The 19412-nt window shown below is 39.9% G+C and overlaps 1 protein-coding gene across 4 annotated transcripts in view; it reads right to left on the bottom strand.

The window, feature by feature from the left end:
* Positions 1-19412, bottom strand: part of NLN (neurolysin) — a 106674-nt gene that overhangs the window by 31125 nt on the left and 56137 nt on the right. For all 4 annotated transcript variants that reach the window (XM_066375991.1, XM_066376017.1, XM_066375999.1 and 1 more), the window contains 4 exons: positions 17850-17952; positions 17089-17249; positions 11729-11864; positions 8943-9309 (listed from right to left, as the gene is read on the bottom strand). In XM_066375991.1, the coding sequence (XP_066232088.1) occupies positions 8943-9309; positions 11729-11864; positions 17089-17249; positions 17850-17952 (767 nt within the window). The remainder of the gene's footprint in view (positions 1-8942; positions 9310-11728; positions 11865-17088; positions 17250-17849; positions 17953-19412) is intronic.

Below are 19412 nucleotides of genomic sequence, written 5' to 3'. Positions count from 1 at the left end.
ACGAAAAACTAATGATTGATGCTTCTCATCTCTCTCCATTTCTGTCTGTCTGTCCCTATCTATCCTTCTCTCCGACTCTCTCTCTTTCTCTGTAAAAAAAAAAAAAAAAAATGAAGTCACTAAACACTTGAAGCAATCTGAGATAAAGTATACAGTTTGATTCACTAGGTAGTTTTCCCTTAAAAATAGAATTGATAAAAACCAGATTCCATACAATAAGGTTGTTCTTTTTTTAAGATTTTTACTTATTGGTGTTATAGAGAAGGGAGAAAGAGAGGGAGAGAGAGAAAGGTGGGTGTGAGGAGCGAGAAGCATCAACTCATAGTTGCTTCTTGTCTGTGCCTTGACCGGAGAAGCCCGGGCTTTTGTACTGGTGACCTCAGCGTTCAAAGCTGACTCCTTATCCACTGTGCCACCACAGGTTAGGCAATAAGGTTGTTCTTTTGATTCAAGGAGGGAAGGCCCTGGCCAAGTAGCTCAGCTGGTTAGACTCAGAGCATTGTCCTAATATGCCAAGGTTGCAGGTTTGATCCCTAGTCAGGGCACATACAAGAAGCAACCAATGGCCTGACCTGTGGTGGCGCAGTGGATAAAGCGTCCACCTAGAAATGCTGAGGTCGCTGGTTCGAAACTCTGGGCTTGCCTGGTCAAGGCACATATGGGAGTTGATGCTTCCTGCTCCTCCCCCCTTATCTCTCTCTGTCTCTCTCTCCTCTCTCTCCCTCTCTGTCTCTCTCTCCTCTCTAAAAATGAATAAATAAAATTTAAAAAATTAAAAAAAAGAAGCAACCAATGAATGCATAAGTAAGTAGAATAACTGTCCATCTCTCTCCCCTTCTCTAAAAAAATCAATAAAAATAATAATATTCAAGGAGGAAAGAATCAGTGTTCACAATTAAATGGGCTCCTTTGATAAACTACACAAGCCTTTTTGAAACACAATACTTTTAGTTAGCCTGGGAAAAAGCATAAATTATAGTTTAAGGCTGTGTATTCATAGATAATATGGTATCAATGAGGTCTCTTCAAAAGCTAAGGGTCATTATACTTTACTCTAAGACTAGGGTTCCTTCCTCGTTTTCTTCTTCTTTTTTTTAAGGACTTTATTATTAACTTTTCAGAAAGGAGGGGGGGGAGAAGAATAGAGAGCAAGAGAGAGAAGGGGGAGGAGCAGGAAGCATCAACTCCCATATGTGCCTTGACCAGGCAAGCCCAGGGTTTCAAACCAGCGACCTCAGCATTTCCAGGTCGACGCTTTATCCACTGCACCACCACAGGTCAGGCCGTCATCTTATTCTCCTTTTTTTTTTTTTTGCTAAGAGACTAACAGTACTTTCAGTTTGATTTGTATGTAGTTGTCTATATTATCTTTTTTTTTTTTTTTTTACAGAGACAGAGAGAGAGTCAGAGAGAGGGATAACAGACAGGAACGGAGAGATGAGAAGCATCAATCATTAGTTTTTCATTGTGCATTGCGACACCTTAGTTGTTCATTGATTGCTTTCTCACATGTGCCTTGACCGCGGGCCTTCAGCAGACCAAGTAACCCCTTGCTCGAGCCAGTGACCTTGGGTTCAAGCTGGTGAGCTTTTTGCTCAAATCAGATGAGCCCGCGCTCAAGCTGGCGACCTCGGGGTCTCGAACCTTGGTCCTTCCGCATCCCAGTCTGATGTTCTATCCACTGCGCCACCACCTGGTCAGGCTGTCTATATTATCTTTCCTTGTTGCCTTATTACTTTTGGGTTTTTCCTGCTGATGCTATTGAAGTTAAACAACAACAACAAAAACTGGTCTTTTCCAGCTACCTAGTATGATGTATAAGCATGGTAAGGGTATTCATTACTCCTGTCCTTACAATAGTAACATGCTAGCCAATCTGCAAATCACAACTTTTCTTGAACCTATCAGAAAGCAGAGGTTGACTAGAAATCAACTAACCTACAATCTAAGACAGGTGCCCCCAAGGAGAGAGAAGGAAGGAAGGAATTCTTTTTTTTTTTTTTTTTAATCAAGTGAGAGGCAGGGAGGCAGAGAGACAGACTCTCGCATGTGCTCTGGCCAGGATCCACCCAGCAACCACTGTCTGGGGTTGATGTTCTGCCCATCTGGGGCTGTTGCTTCATTGCTCAGCAACTGAGCTATTTTAGCACCTGAGGCAAGGCCATGGAGCCATCCTCAGTGCCCAGGCCAGCTTGCTCATTCAAGCCATGGCTGTGGGAGAGGAAGAGGGGAGAGGTGTGGGGACGAAACAGATGGTGGCTTCTCCTGTGTGCCCTGACTGGTAATTGAACCCAGGACTTCCAAAGGCTGGGCCAACACACTACCACTGAGCCAACTGGCCAGAGCCTTTTTTATTTTGAAAGCATGGAGCACATACTGTAGACACAAGTAAGAAAAACATTTCAACAACTTGCTAAAGGCTGATGGTGGGCCATCAAAAATCAGGAGCCCCTAGGAGCAGTAGATAAGGAAAATGATGCATACAACTGCAGGGTCTTCTCCGCAGACCTCACCGGGGGTACACAAAGAGACTAGGGAGGGTAAGAGCCCTAACGAAGCATCTGAAAGTCTATCGGGAAGAGAGCAGCTGCTGTCAAAAGGCCAAAAGCATTGCCTAGGTCCTTTTATCCTATTCCCTACAGAACAAAAGCCTTAAACTTCTGGGGAAATGCAATGAACCCTGTTGCCCTAAGAGCACTGGTGAAAACCCACTGCCCCTGGGGGAAGGAAACAGAAAAAACCCTCTACACCTGATCAGGAGCTCAAATACATTGTGAACCCAGACCTACATCTGACGGTGGGGCAGGAACGCTAAGAGGCCACACTCTTTAAGACCCCAGGACACAGAGCTTATCTAAGAGTCATGCTTAATCAAAGCCACAGGGAATTCCCACTTCCTAACCAGGATTATAAGCATCCAGGAACAAATAATATCAGTCTACTACTGGGAGAGGAGCAAGACTGTAACAAGAGACCTGCTCTGGAGCACAGCACAAAGGAAAGAACTAAACTGGAGGGTTGAACAGACACCGAGAAAAACTCCGGCAACCAGTTCTAACCCTAAACACATGATATAGTAATCTAAAGCTTCTGGTGCATCCAGGTCAACCACAGCAACAACAGATCCCACCCCCAACTCAACTAGTAAGTGGACTGAATCAAACACTCATTAAAGGCCTACCAGAAATAATTGTGTGCCTATTTTCAGGCATTAAAGCTATTTACTTCAGTCCTTCTGTCCTATTTAAGATGTCTGGCTTTCAAAAAAATGTGAGGCATACAAAGAAGCAAGAAGAGAAAAGACTGTCAAGAGGCAAAGAAAACAGATTCAGATATGGCAAAGATGTTAGAGTTATCAGACAGAGGATTTAAAATAATTAAAATCATTTCATGTTAACAGTTCTAGAGGATGTCACCTCTTACCACTCCTTTAAAAAATCATACTGGAAGTCCTAGCTAATAAGACAGGAAGAGGCATTGAGAAGGTATACAGATTGGGAAGTAGGAAACAAAACTTTGCCTGCAGATGACATGACTGTTGAAAATCCAGAATCAACAAAAAAATTCCTGAAACTAATAATTATAACAAGGTTGCAGGATACAGAGTTCATATACAAAAGTCAACCACTTTTTTATATACTAGCAATGAACAAGTGGAGTTGGAAATTAAAAACACATTAACATTTAATTAACACTCCACATATGAAATACTTAAATATAAATCTAACAAAATATGTACAAGATCTATGTGAGAAAAACTACAAAACTCTGATGAATGACGTCAAAGAAGAGCTAAATAGAGACATTCACCATTCATGAATATAGGAAGACTCAATAGTATCAAGATGTCACTTCTTCCCAACTTCATTTATAGGGTCAGTGAAAACCCAATCAAAATCCCAACAAATTATTTTGTAGATATAGAAAATTTTATTCTAAAGCTTTTAAAAAGAGGCAAAAGACAGAGAAGCAAAAATTTAATACCGAAAAAGAACAAAGTCAGAAGACAGACACTACCCAATTTTGAGACTTATTATAAAGCTACAATAACCAAGACAGTCTGATATTGGTGAAAGAATAGACAATAGATCAGTGGAACAGAATAGAGATCCCAGAAATAGATCCACATAAATACAGTCAACTGCTCTTTGACAAAAGAACAAAGGCAATACAATGGAGCACTGAACTTTTAATTCAGTAATAAAAAGAAACCAATTAAAAAAATAAGTATATGAAAATTAAAACACAATGTGGTATCACTCCATACCTATTAGGATGGCCAAAATCCACAACACTGACAATCCTAAATGCAGATGAGGCTGAGGAGCAATAGGAACTCTCATTCATTGCTGGTAGGAATGCAAAATGGTATTGCCTCTTTAGAAGACAGTTTGCTGGTTACTTATAAAATTAAGTAGGCAGTTGTGCTCCTTGATTGTTACCCAAAGCAGCTGGAAATTTATTTCTGTACAAAAATTAGCATAGGGATGTTAACAACAGTTTTATTCATAATTATCAAAACTTGGAAACAACCAAGATTTCCTTTAGTAGATGAATGGATAAACTAACTGATGCATCCAGAATATGGAATATTATTCAGCACTAGTAAGAAATGAGCTATCGAGACATAAAAAGACATAGAGAAACCTTATACACATATTACCATATTTTCCCATGTATAAGACGCACTGTTTTCCCCCAAATTTGGGGTCTAAAAACTGGGTGCGTCTTATACAATGATTGTAGTTTTTTTTACTTGCATTTCCTGCTTTTTTGCACTTGTATGAATTTTTTTTTTTTTTTTTGTATTTTTCTGAAGCTGGAAACGGGGAGAGACAGTCAGACAGACTCCCGCATGCGCCCGACCGGGATCCACCTGGCACGCCCACCAAGGGCGATGCTCTGCCCACCAGGGGGCGATGCTCTGCCCCTCCGGGGCGCTGCTCTGTCACGACCAGAGCCACTCTAGCACCTGGGGCAGAGGCCAAGGAGCCATCCCCAGTGCCTGGGCCATCTTTGCTCCAATGGAGCCTTGGCTGCGGGAGGGGAAGAGAGAGACAGAAAGGAAGGAAAGGGGGGTGGAGAAGCAAATGGGCGCTTCTCCTATGTGCCCTGGCCGGGAATCAAACCCGGGTCCCCCGTACACCAGGCCGACGCTCTACCGCTGAGCCAACCGGCCAGGGCCTTTGTGATGAATAAAATGTGAGTTCAATAACTTTATGTAATACATTATTTTCAAATTTTGGGCCCCCAAAATAAGGTGCGTCTTATACATGTGAGCAGCTTATACATGGGGAAGTACGGTACTAAGTGAAAGAAGACAATCTGAAAAGGCTACATACTGTATGATATGACATTCCAAAAAATATAAAACTAGGGACAAAGTAAAAAGATCAACAGTTGTCAGGGATTGGGGAGAGACGAATAGGTAGGGAGAGACTTTTACAGCAGTGAAACTTCTCGGAATAACACTATAATGGTGGATATATGTCATGTAATTTGTCCAAATCCATAGAATGTACAACATCAAGAGTGAACCCGAATGTAAACTATGAACTCTGGGGGAGAATGATGTCAGTGCAGGTTCTTCAACTGTAACAAGTGTATTACTGTGGCAGGGATGTTGAGAATAGCGGAGGCTATGCATGTGTGGGTCCAGCAGGTATAAGGGAAATCTCTGTCCCTTATGCTCAATTTTGCTGTGAACCTAAAACCTAAGAAATAAAGTGTATTTAAAATGAAAAATTATATAAATATATACACATTAGAGCTGTGCCAAGACTGAGCTAGAAGTGCCTGACCAGGTGGTGGCACAGTGGATAGAGCATCGAACTGGGATGCGGAGGAACCAGGTTCGAGACCCCGAGGTCGCCAGCTTGAGTGCGGGCTCATCTGGTTTGAGCAAAGCTCACCAGCTTGGACCCAAGGTCGCTGGCTTGAGCAAGGGGTTACTCAGTCTGCTGTAGCCCCCCGGTCAAGGCACATATGAGAAAGCAGTCAATGAACAACTAAAGTGCCACAACGAAAAACCGATGATTGATGCTTCTCATCTCTCTCCTTTCCTGTCTGTCTGTCCCTATCTATCCCTCTCTCTGACTCTCAATCTGTCTCTGGAAAAAAAAAAAAAAAAAAGACTGAGCTAGAAGCAAGCAAGACGTGGAAAAGGCAGGCCAAGGGAGGAGGGGAAGGCCGAGGAGAGGACATGTACACCACACCACGCACTCATCTGATAAAATTTTTAGCCAGCCTAGCTCTGGTTCTTCAACAGGTCCTTCAGAGTTTCTGGAATGATTTCATGTAATTAGTTGGGAATGTGTAAACAAGTAGACAGATCTACGAATCTTATTATTTTTTTTTTAGTGAGAGAAAGAGAGAGAGAAGGACAGGCAGGGACAGACAGATAGGAAGGGAGAAGATGAGAAGCATCAACTTATAGCTGTGGCATTAGTTGCTCACTGGTTGCTTTTTCATATGTGCCTTGACCAAGGGGCTCCAGATGAGCCAGTGACCTTGGGCTTCAAGCCAGCAACCATGGGTCATGTCTATGATGCCCTGCTCAAGCTGGCGACCCTTCGGTCAAGCTGGTGATCCTGCACCCAAGTGGGCAACCCTGCATTCAAGCCGGCAACCTTGGGGTCTCGTACTTGGGTCCTCAGCGTCCCAGGCCAATGTTCTGTCTGCTGTGTGACTGCCTGGTCAGGCTACTACTCTTATTTTTAAAGGGGAAAAGTAAAGTAATCTGGGGAGTGTTTATCTTGTTATATTTTATACCTCTTGGTATATTATAAAAGGTAATAAAAGTATTTTTGACTTGAACATAACACATTTGCTAATGCATTGGAGAAACAATAGCTGAGTTTTCTTAAAAATATTTGGAGATTTTTTAAAAAATCTAAAAATAGTTTAAAATCTAAGACTTTCTACCAATTTTAAAATCAGTGACATGGAGGGGTTTTTATCTTTCCTTTAAAAAGAAAACAATTTATTTAATTTAAAAGGATTCCTTATTCTGAGATTTTTTTTAATGTTTGTTTAGAAAATGGTGGTGATTTAAAAAAATGTCCTTAGTGCCCTGGCTGGATGGCTTGGTTGGGTAGAACATCGTCCTGAAGCACAAAGGTTGCCATTTCGATCCCCAGTAAAGGCACATGCAGGAATAGACTGATGTTCCTATCTCTTTCTCTCCCTTCTTCTCTTGCTAAATAAATAAATAATTTTTTAAATGTCCTTCCCATCAGAACTTTTTTGTTTTGTTTTGTTTGTGAATCTCTCAATGTTTGATGAATGAAGATTGAAATGTGATTTAAAAAAAAGCCTGGTCTTATCTAAACCTACTCCAAATATCCTTTTTTGTTAATCAGACAAAGAAAACAGGTTAATCCATCTCATCTTTATAAAGTGAGCAGCTAAGGTGACAGGAAATGAGTATTAAGTAGATCATTGGTTACTATTTTCAGCGAAGATCATCCTCTGGTTCCATACCCGAGTTCTGGCAGTAATGGCCAGATCTCAAAGAAATCAGTTACACCTTGGCAGAGAGAGCAGGATGAGGTGGCAGGAGCTATCTTCGACCCAGGAAAGAGAACATGGGGACATTTATAGAAAGCTCCAATGTGGAAGGATTTCCCCTGGAAGAATTCTTGGCTTAAAACTATATGCTGACACTTTTCAATTAAAAATAGACCCAACCACATTTGACATGGGTTTATTTTTAGCTGATCTCAGGAGTGAAAGTAAGTCCATACACCTTGGGGATAGACACCTTTGCCCACTGTATGAATGGCAGTTTTCTGGCCTTCTTCCCAGCAACTACCTGAAGTTACCCAAAGTCTATGGATTACAGACTCGTTATTGGCATCAAACTAGGGGGACACTGTACATTCATTCCTCTGGCCAATTTAGTAAAATGGACAGGTAATTATAACAGGCTGGCTTTGTTTTAGAAAGCAGTCTTTAGAGAAACTGAAAATTGAACATCCACACCCTTTCCTGTCTGATGAAACACTGTGGAGCCCACAGTTACCACCACATGATTCAGAGACAATAATATTTTGAATTCTTATCACTGATCAAATACCTAGTCTGGGTGATTTGCATATACAGTTTAATGAACAAAATAGTGCTATAAAGGGATCATCAGTTCCATATCACAGAGGAGAAAAGAGATTCTCAAAGAGGTTATGTCACTCAAACATTCCAACTCATGTTTGACTTACTGCAAAGATTTTGCTATCCCTACTATACTGTGTGCCTCTCAGCCAGGCTAAGGAAGTGACCATAGATTTAAGAGTATTGGCAGACAACCTGGCCTGTGGTTGCACAGTGAATAGAGCATCAACCTGGAATGCTGAGGTCAACATTTTGAAACCCTAGGCTTGCCTGGTCAAGGCACATATGAAAAGCAATCAATGAACAACTAAAGTGAAGCAACTATGAGTTGATACTTCTCATTCACCACCCCTCCTCTCTCTGTAAAATCAATAAAGAAAATCTTTAAAAAATAAAAGTATTGGCAGACAGATTGCCAGAATAATAAATAGTTTGGGCTCAATTTTAAATTAAGTAAATACAGTACACAAACTAGATGATGATGGATGATGATGATGATGATGATTCTAGCTGCTAAAATTTATTAAGCACATACTATATGACGAGTAGTCTCTGATTAATACTTTGCATGTAATTAAACATTTTATCCTTACAATGTCCCTACAAAGCTGGTAGGATTAGCATTCCTATTTTATAGGACCTGTAATATTCGTAAAGGCACAGAAACATTAAGAACCTGTCTAGTAGGTAATGAAGTCAGATATTCTGGCTTCAGAGCCCATACCTTTAATCCCTTTACTAAGAGCCACACAAGAGGTCTATGGAAGACAAAGTGTTAATCTGGATAGGAGTTGAATCCCTAAGGTCCCTTCCAACAACATCGTCATCAGTACCTTGGATAGAGGTCCAAGTAGAACTGTCCCAGTACTTCTTCTGTAGCTTTATCCTTTACAGTGTAAAGTGTAACACTTTTATTCCACACATGAGCATCTGCCACTTGCTCAAATGAAAGTCCCAGTAACTCCTGGTAGATGTTCAGCAAGCCTTCAGTGACCACTTCAATTGGGAAGTATTCCTTGAGGATCTCTTGGTCTATGGAGTACTTGAGTTCTTCAGTCTGAGTCATGTAGTAATGCAGATCCCAGGCATTGATTTTCCCATCATATTCAAAACCTCTCTCTTCACATTCCTTTTTCTTCAAATTTAAAATAAACTCTCGTTCTGCCACACCCAAGGGTTTTAATTTCTGGCTTAAATCATCTGTGAGGGAAGTGGGAAAAGTCAACCATCTATTGCTCTTAGGAGCAAGCATGTTCATATATACCACCCAAGTTTCAGCATGACATTTCCTATAGTACTTGAAACAGATGGCTTGGGAGAGAGGAAGAAAAGAGGAGGGGGAGGGTGGGAGGCAGGAAAGAAGAGCAGCTCTACCATGATAGCACTGTTGCTCTCTTCAAGGTAACTGATTTGATGGCTTCTCACCCCTTTTTCTTTCAGCCCCACCCTAGCTAGACCACAGCTTCCTCCCAGCATCAACAAAGCTGCAGTTGGTCTCAGACAACTCTGACTCAAGAATATTATAATTCAGGGAAAAAGGCAAGAGTGAAACTAAACTCATATACATGATTATTCAAGACCAGCCTCCTCAGAAAGACAGAAAAATATATCAACTGTGACCTGTGAATAGTATTATTAAAAATTATTCAATGTCTTTGATGGCCATGGTTTGGTTATCACTACCCTATTCCTATGAAGACGGAAGGTCTTTGGACACAGTAATTTCACTTTTTCAGTTTTTTGTTTGTTTGTTTGTTTTTTCTTTATTCATTTTTAGAGAGGAGAGAGAGAGAGGGAGAGAGAGAGAGAGACAGAGAGAGAGAAGGGGGGAGGAAGTAATTTCACCTTTTAGATGGATATCACAATTTATACCCTGTGGTCAATTTTTGGCTATTTTACTATATTTGGCTACATGAATATGCTCTTATTATGTATTTATTCTTCACCATTTGTTGCATATACGTTTGGCTCTGTAAGGGGCACGGCAGTCAGGGAAGCAGTCCCATAGTGCAAGGTGAAGAGAAAGGTCTGGGAAGTGCTGGGAAGAGAAAGGAAACACATAGAAGATAAAAGAGAGAAAATTCCCAGTGGGTCTGTCAGAAAATATGAGAGTACAAGTAGCAAGAGGATAATTCAGATGGGAATATGCCAATTTCAAATGAGAAGGTCACTACTTAAAAGAAATTAAGCTAATCAGGTAGTTCTTAAGGAAAAATTTCAGTGTACGCAGTTACAACTAAAGAAAATATTTTCATTAAGCCTGTTAACTCCCTGAGCCATTTTTTATATAATGTGCATCAGCCTATATGGCAATTACCTGTTCACATCTCTGTTGTTTCTACTCAGGGAAAGGACCTCATTGCATTCCTTTCTATGGTTTTACCGTTAGGCATACAGCCTAATGCAGAATAGTTATTTCACAAATATCTCATGAACGAATAAATTATATAATAACAAATAACTACCATTCATGGAGCACCTACCACTTGTCATATTTGATGCCAGCATATATATTAATAATGCAAGGTATAACCATTGAGGACATAGTAGGGTAAATCTGGGGCTGAAGGCTGATTTTAACCCATTATTAATATTATCTCCAACTTAATTAAGCTAATAAAAAAATACCAAAGTAACAGACTACATACTTTGACCAGTTGTTAAAGCTGAATAAAGTCTGAAAGGGGTCAATGAGGAAAGTTAAAAAGCAATCATACTTTGGTAAACTCTGATTAGAGAAGATTACAATAAAAATCAGTATCTACACCATGGCTGCCATTCAACTATTTTCACTAAGATAAAAGAGAAAAACAGAGTGACTGTTGTTGGGACAGTGACACCTTGATTGAGATGGGGGTGGGAAGAGTGATAGAAAAGCAATGACTAGCCTGACCAGGAGGTGGCCCAGTGGATAGAGTGTCGGACTGGGATGTGGAGGACCCAGGTTCAAGACCCTGAGGTCGCCAGCTTGAGCACGGGCTCATCTGGTTTGAGCAAAAGCTCACCAGCTTGAACTCAAGGTTGCTGGCTCCAGCAAGGGGTTACTTGGACTGCTGAAGGCCCGCAGTCAAGGCACATATGAGAAAGCAATCAATGAACAACTAAGGTGTTGCAATGTGCAATGAAGAACTGATGATTGATGCTTCTCATCTCTCTCCCTTCCTGTCTGTCTGTCCCTATCTATCCTTCTCTCTGATTCACTCTCTGTCTCTGTAAAAAAAAAAAGAAGAAAGAAAGAAAGAAAGAAAGAAAGAAAGAAAGAAAGAAAGAAAGAAAGAAAGAAAGAAAGAAAGAAAAAGAAAAGCAATGACTAAATGTCATGGACATAAGAACCATAGTTTTAATAAGATTAGTGAATGTGATTTTAGATAAATGTGAATATAGCTATTAGATAATAGTTTTGATGCACATAATTTTATATTACCTTATAAGCAGCCCTTAGAATCAGGCACAGTATTTAATATGTTGTAGCTTAGCAATAAATTTCTCTCGAATAAATAAAAAATAGGATATTGTCAAAAGCATATTAGAGTCTAAGGCCCTCTGTTGAGTTGGTATCATGTAGCAAAACAGTCATAAAAATGGAAATATACAACTAATTAAAAAAAAAAGACTTAACCTAGGAAGGCAGTTACACGGCTTGTACATTTCGCAGTGTTCATTTCAAGGACAAAATCAGCATGTGTGCTGTAGCCGAGTAGTTTTGCTACTTTGGCCCTCAGTGGGAACAGCTGCTGCAGAATTTTGGTGTTTTCCTAGTAATAAACAATAACAACAAAAACAAACATTAGTAATTAATTAGAGCCAGAGCACTAAAAGAATTATTACATATATTACATATATTTTTAGGCTGGTAAAGCTTTCAAACATTTTTAGACCATCTCAACTTCTGTAACTGACTGCGAACAATCAGTTGACATAACTCACTACATTTGGACCAGCCAACCATCTCAACTTCTAATAAATTATTTCATTTCTGTGTTACAGTCTTTGTTTTTTGATTCACCATCCAATTGTATTTCTGAAATAATTGACTTTTTAAACCTCAGGAGATAGTTAGGAAGTCTTAGTAAACTTTGAGGTATTGTAAACTTAGAGTGAAACATATTCTTAATGACCATAGTGAATCCACATTTAGTCTCATGGATAGAACTGCACCAAATACTGGTACCTAATTGTTTTCCCATTGTGGTAACATATGCATAACACTAAATTTGCCACTCTAACTTCATACCTTTTAGTATGGCTATTTAAAAAATCCAGAAAATTATAAGCATTGATAAGGATGTGAAATTTGGAATCTCTGTACATCACTGATGGGAATGTATCAATAAAATGGTGCAGCTGCTGTGGGAAACAGTACTGGGATTCCTCAATACAGAAATTAAACAGAGAATCACCACATGATCCAGCAATTCCACTTCTGGTTATTGATACCAAAAAAGTAGAAGCAAGGACTCAAACAGATAGCTGTACAACCATGTGCCCTGCAGCATTATGTTAATAACAGCCAAGTGGTGAAAGCAACCCAAATGTCCATCAATGGAAATGGATAAATAAAATGTGGTAATATACACACTAAGGAATATTATTCAGTCTTAAAAAGGAAAGAAATTTTGACACATGCTAAAACATGGATAAACCTTGGAGATATATGGTGGCGATGGTTGGACAATAATGTGAATATATTTAGTGCCACGGAACTCTACACTGAAAAATGTTTCAAGAACTTTTCTCAAACTATTACAAATATTTTCTATATTTTATTGTATTAAAATACCAGTAATGATATTGCCTTATCTCCAGACTTTCTCATCGTCCCCAGATGAAAATCTGTACCTGTTAAACACAAAATCCCATTCCCCTCCCCCAGCCCCTGGCACCCACCATCCTGCTCTCTGTCTCTGTGAATCCGACTACTCTAGGAACCTCATGTACGTGGAATCATACAATATTTGTTCTTTTGTGTCTGGCTTATTTCACTTAGCATAACATTGTTTTTAAACAATAAAAGTAAATGTTGAGGTCAGAGAAAAACTACTCCCATGATTAAATCAGCAAATTATTTACAGACATGTTTCTAAGGAAGAGCACACACCAAGTTCAGACTGAGTTCCAAATTTCACTCTACCATTCACTAGTTGTCTGATTGTTGACAAGTCCCTTAATCTTTCTAAGCCTCAGTTTTCTTAACTGTAAGATATAGATAATGAAAGGAGCTAAATCACAGGGTGACGATGAAGATTCAAATGAAAATATATGTAAAGTACATTGGAAAGTGGTTGGTACAAGAGAAACACTAATTATGTTATAATATTATTATTTTAAAATTAGAATGAAAATATGGGTAAGAGGAACACATAGCATAATACTACTCCAGGTTCTAAAATTAAGTGGCTTGAGTCTGACCAGGCGGTGGCACAGTGGATAGAGTGTTGGACTGGTATGTGGAGGACCCAGGTTTGAGACCCCCAGGTCGTCAGCTTGAGCGCGGGCTCATCTGGTTTGAGCAAAGCTCGAAAGCTCGCCAGCTTGGACCCAAGGTCACTGGCTCGAGCAAGGGGTTATTTGGTCTGCTGAAGGCCCGCGGTCAAGGCACATATGAGAAAGCAATCAATGAACAGCTAAGGTGTTGCAACAAAAAACTAATAATTGATGCTTCTCATGTCTCTCCATTCCTGTCTGTCTGTCCCTATCTATCCCTCTCTCTGTCTCTGTTAAAAAAATAATAAAATAAAATTAAGTGGCTTGAGTTTTTCTTTCACCTTTTTCAGTTTCCCCTAGACCTCTCTCCAGACTGACAATTCTCTCCCAATATCTCTTCCCCCATTCTTCCTCCTAGCACTAGAATTCCCTGATATGTCGCTGGACATATATCATCACCTGACTACCTATCCCAGACTGCCTTAAAACTAGCTGTGGCCACATGTCCACAATGGGACAGGGGAATATGAATGAGGTGATGAGTGAAATTTCGGTCTCATTTCTCTACAGATGCTTGACTTTATGCTGTAGATCAAAGATGACAACAATGACCCTGGAAGCCACATACTGAGGATGGAAGAGCTGTCTTTCAGCTCTGCACCACTTGCCTCTGTACTGTTAGTTGCAAGAGAAATTTTTTTTTTCTAAATTGTGGTCAAATATATAACATAAACTATGCCATTTTAACTATTTTTATTTATTTAATTATTTTTTGTATTTTTCTGAAGTTGAAAACAGGGAGGCAGTCAGACTCCCACATGTGCCCAACCAGGATCCACCTGGCATGCCCACCAGGGGGCGATGCTCTGCCCATCTGGGGTGTTGCTCTGTTGCAACCAGAGCCATTCTAGCGCCTGAGGCAGAGGCCATAAAGCCATCCTCAGCGCCCGGGCCAACTTTGCTCCAATGGAGCCTTGGCTGCGGGAGGGGAAGAGAGAGACAGAGAGGAAGGACAGAGGGAGGGGTGGAGAAGCAGATGGGCGCTTCTCCTGTGTGCCCTAGCTGGAAATCGAACCCGGGACTCCTGCACGCCAGGCCAACGCTCTTCCACTGAGCCAACTGGCCAGGGCCTTAACTATTTTTAAGTGTACAATTTCATGGCACTAATTACATTAAGAAATTACATTCAAACTGTTGTACAACCATTAACACTATCTGTTTCCAAAACTTTTCCAACACTGCACACAGAAACTTGGCAAGCATTAAGGAATTACTCCCCAAGGAGGGCAAAGGGGGTGAAACAGAGGTGGAAAGAGACTTTGCATGGGGCATGGGGGGATACAATGCAGTGTCTAGAGGGTGCTATATTAGTTGGATACTTGAAACCATGTAACACAATAAATTTTTTTTTAAAAAGGAATAAATCTTCACAGTCTCCTCAGCCCCTGGTAACCATTAATGCTTTCTGAAGAGAAATAACTTTTATTTATTTGAATCTTTGTGCTTTTGGTTGACTTTTGTAGTTGCTGAAGCAAATACTAATCCCCACGGGACTGACATTAGGCATGGGGTGCTCCTGTAACAAAAATGAGGAGTGCACAGGATGGAGGGTGAGGACACAGATACTGCAGGGCGGGAAGCTGGCCATCCTCATTACACCAGGATCACATTTGTAAAAACTGTTGCTTGTCGTAACCTGGAAGGCAGGTTGATTACCTTCTGAATCTTAGCTATAGAGGAATTGTCTGAGAAAACTAATAATGTGTATTTGTTGCTTTTGTAAAATGACGAGAAAAATGAGCTTAAATAAAATTTGGTCAATTTGTAAAGACAGAATGAAATAAGTTTTGCTAACTGGCCCACAGTTTGGGCTTCAGTTGGCTAGAAAAGCCAATTCCACTGTGTCCTAGTGTCAGCAGCAAAGACTATCACTCAGAGTCATTGAACTGAGGAGATTTGTTTGAGAATGTTGTCTTCTTCCTCAAGCCTACTGTTTCAGACACCAGTAAATTGAGAAAGAGCAGGAGGGACCTGATATAGAAATTCATATATAAGAAAACACTTGATAGATTTAAGAACTATGACCAAGCCTGACTTGTGGTGGCGCAGTAGATAAAATGTTAACCTGGAATGCAGAGGTCGCCATTTGAGATCCCAGACTTGCCCAGTCAAGGCACATACGAGGAGCAACTGCTATGAGTTGATATTTCCTGCTTCTCACTCTCTCCTGTCTTTCTCTCTCTTCTCTCTCTAAAATCAATAAATAAACTATTTTCTTAATTAAAAAAAAAAGATCTATGACCAAAAGTGATATTTGGGTATAGTTATTTTAACATGAATGTGACTGAAAGTAAACAGAAAATTTACTAAGGTTTTTATTGGATTTTATTACCAAAGATAATCATAAGTCTGACCTACAAAAGCTTATGATTATTTAAATCCTAAAGCAACTCTCAGGCTTCCAACTGGCATCAGCAGGAATCTATGCGAGCAGCCACCAAGAATATGGTCATGGAGGGTAATGGACAACAAAGAATTCCCTGCAGGCAAAAGCAGAGGCCAAAGAGTAAAATTGTTAAAGGAATTCCTGCCTGAAAGGAGACCCAAGTAAGACCAGTGGGCTATCCCAGGAACTGCCCAGACACAGAATCCTCAGATTCCTACCAAACTGTTTCTGAAAGTTGGCATGGGCTTGCTATGATTCTCATTCTTTCCTTTTCCAAATGGGAGTTATTATTATGGTTGTTCTGTTCCTATTCTACCATTGGGTGTGTGTGTTGGGGGTTAGTGGGCCAAACAACTTGTCTTCCCTTCAGTAGGTTGCTAGATCATGAGACACAACTACTGGGAGGACTGTATTCCACCCAGAGAGCCTAATCTTTGAGCTCAAGGCAGTAACTGGTTGGGATCTTACACATGGTGAATGGGGGAAAAGGTGCCCATGGTCACCTGGCTAGACAGTGTGTGCAGCTGGCTAGTTGACTCTTAAAATACATTTCTAATTCTTCCTTTTAGTAACAGAACTCACTCAGTTGAGCAAATGGCTATCAACTAAAAACCATTTCTCAGCCTCCCCTGCAGCTAGATATGACTATATAACGGAATTTGGGTGAATGTAATGCTCATGTAGTTGAGATATATATGTCATTTACAAGTCTTCTTCTTAAAGATACTTGCTCTGCACTTTATTTGCTCTATTTCCCAACAGACTGGGAAATGATGACACTTGAAATGCCCTTGAAAATCACTTGTTGAGGAGACAGGTGCCCCACCAGCCCTAGACTATCTATCAACTTGAAAGAAGAATACAACTTTTAGCTTATTTAATCCATTCTATTTTTATTCAAATAGCCTAGCCTATGGCCATACCAGGCAGGTTGTCACGGGCAAGGAAAAGGCTAAATATTCTAGGTCTGAGGAATTAGGAGGCAGAATGGTCACACAAATTGGAATATTAGTCTATAAGTTGAGTTCAACACTGGTTAACAAAGCAAACCCTTTCATTAAAGTCTTCCTTAAAAACAAACGAACAAAAAGACAAACATTTATAAGTACCTCTTTGCATCTTGTATTAAAAGCCATTTCCATCTTTCTTCTGGTTTCTGGGATACAACATTTCTTCATGACAGGAAAATAGTGTGGATATTTTAAGGTCACTTTATACTTGTCATCATCTGTCTTTTCTAAACTATCAATGAAATCATCAGGAAGACCACCTGCAAAAAATTCTCTCATATATCATTTTTTCCACTCATTATTGGTTAATTTAACATTGGCACAGTGCCATTAAGAACTCTAGGAATTTTGTGGAGTAATTAAAATTCAAGTGAAATAATAACAATTCTTTTAATATCATGGGGGGTGGTAGTTTGAAAACAGGTGTCTTAGAAGATGCTAATTCAAAATATGAATAGGCTTCAGTGCACTTGTGCAGATGGTGTTTTGATGAAGAACAGGCAAAATGAGCCAAGCAAGATCCAGAGCAGAAAAAGAAGAGACTAGTTTAAGTTACAACGTAGGAGACATTGTGAGGCAAAAAAATGTCCAAGGCACTAAAGGCTGTTAAACAACAGCATAAGTTAACCAAGAAAGATCATTTAATCCTCTCAGGACTGTCCCTAGAAACAGGATACAGTCTTATTAGCCTATAATCTAGGCATGGTTTGGTCGTCTTTTCTGCAGAAGAGCCGGTGGGTTCTTATAGAAGGGTATGGATCTTTTTAAAAAAACTTTTTAAACTCTGATTTGGCAAACTGTGAGATGACATTATCTGCCTAAATTACACGATTTAATCTAGAAAAATAACAAAACTTTACCAAGGTCAGCCTTGGAAAATACAAGGAAGGTATCATCCTCGTTGAGGTTTTTGTTAAAGTCAATGCACAGCTCACTCATTCTTTTCTTCATTGCTTTAATTTCCTGAAACAAAGATACAAATACAGGACATTAACAATTAATGAATTTTTTTAAAAAAATTTATTCATTTTAGAAAAAAGGGAGAGAGTGAGAGAAAGAGGGGTGAGGAGACAGAAGCATCAACTCATAGCAGTTGCTTCTCGTTTGTGCCTTGACCAGGCAAGCCCAGGGTTTCAAACCAATGACCTCAGCATTCCAGGTCGATGCTTTATCTACTATGCTACCATAGGTCAGACTTAAATGAATCTTTTATTTTCATTGCCATTAGTCAAGAAAGTTTCACTTTTATATGAAGACTGACTTCTGTACCCTGAGGAAGTACTTTCTTAGAGATGTGCTCTATTAAAGAGCTTTCTGCACTCTTCTGTGTTGTCTCCCTGAGTATCTATATGGAACATGAACAAAATGGCAATCTTGGTGATGGGTTAGAAATTTTCATAAATTTGCAAGAACTAAGTAAGTTTAGGGGGGAGCAGTCAAAGCAGAATCTAGCACATAGTACACACCCAGTTGCTGAGTGCATGAATGAATCTGTTAGCCTATTAATAATAATCACATTCTGAATCTCTTCTAATTAAAAATTTTAATTTAGTAAGTGAGTACTTAGTGCTGAAGTAAGCTAAGAGATAAGAACTGAATAATTAATTCTATGGTTGCTTTAGAAAAAAAGGTTATGTCTTAGTTTTATAGAGCATTTGCAAACAAATGTGATTTATGAGCCCCAAAGTTTCTCTAAAAAGAATTAGGAGGGAGATCAAAGGAAGCAATATGAATGGAACCACAAGGAAAAACATGGACTAATTTTTATTAATTTATTCCACTTTTCTGAAAATGTAATATAATGAAATTTACTTAAACCACACTGGTTCTCAATGAGTGGCCCTGACCAGAAGTATCAACATCACCTGGGAATCTGTTAGAAATGCAAATTCTTGAGACTCACACCAGGTCTACTGAAACACAAACTCTCAGAGATGGGTTCCCATAATCAGAGTTTTAACAAGCTGTCCAGGTAATTCTGATGAACTTAAATTTGACACATACAGTGTCATTTTTGGACATTCTGGTGTCTCCCCAAGTTCCCATTCACTTTCTCCATACTCTACAGCAGTCATGCAGTTTGAGTGGGACCTGATTTTATCTGAAGTTCCAGGGGTGTGACCTCTGCACCAGTTAGGTAATCCCATCTGCACCACAGTAGTGAATGGTTCAGATAACCTGGCCTGCCATTCCCCAATTCAAGGGGGACTCAGAATGATTCATATGATCTGATCTGGGCCACAAAGACATAAAGGGAGGTTTGATGGAGGCATCTCCGTGTCTTTTTAGATGGTGGGGTGTGGGGCAGCTGTGTTAGGCTTGCTCATTGGTTTACCGGCTGCAAGCCCTTTGCCTGATGGTACGTGAGTACATGAGTGTATGACTACACCACGTGTGTATAGCCTATGTAAGGCTATGGGTGC

The sequence above is a fragment of the Saccopteryx leptura genome, chromosome 1 (genome assembly GCF_036850995.1).
Source record: "Saccopteryx leptura isolate mSacLep1 chromosome 1, mSacLep1_pri_phased_curated, whole genome shotgun sequence".
Classification (NCBI taxonomy): Eukaryota; Metazoa; Chordata; class Mammalia; order Chiroptera; family Emballonuridae; genus Saccopteryx; species Saccopteryx leptura.
Note: the sequence above shows the minus strand (reverse complement) of the source record. Positions and strands in the feature narration are given on the sequence as shown.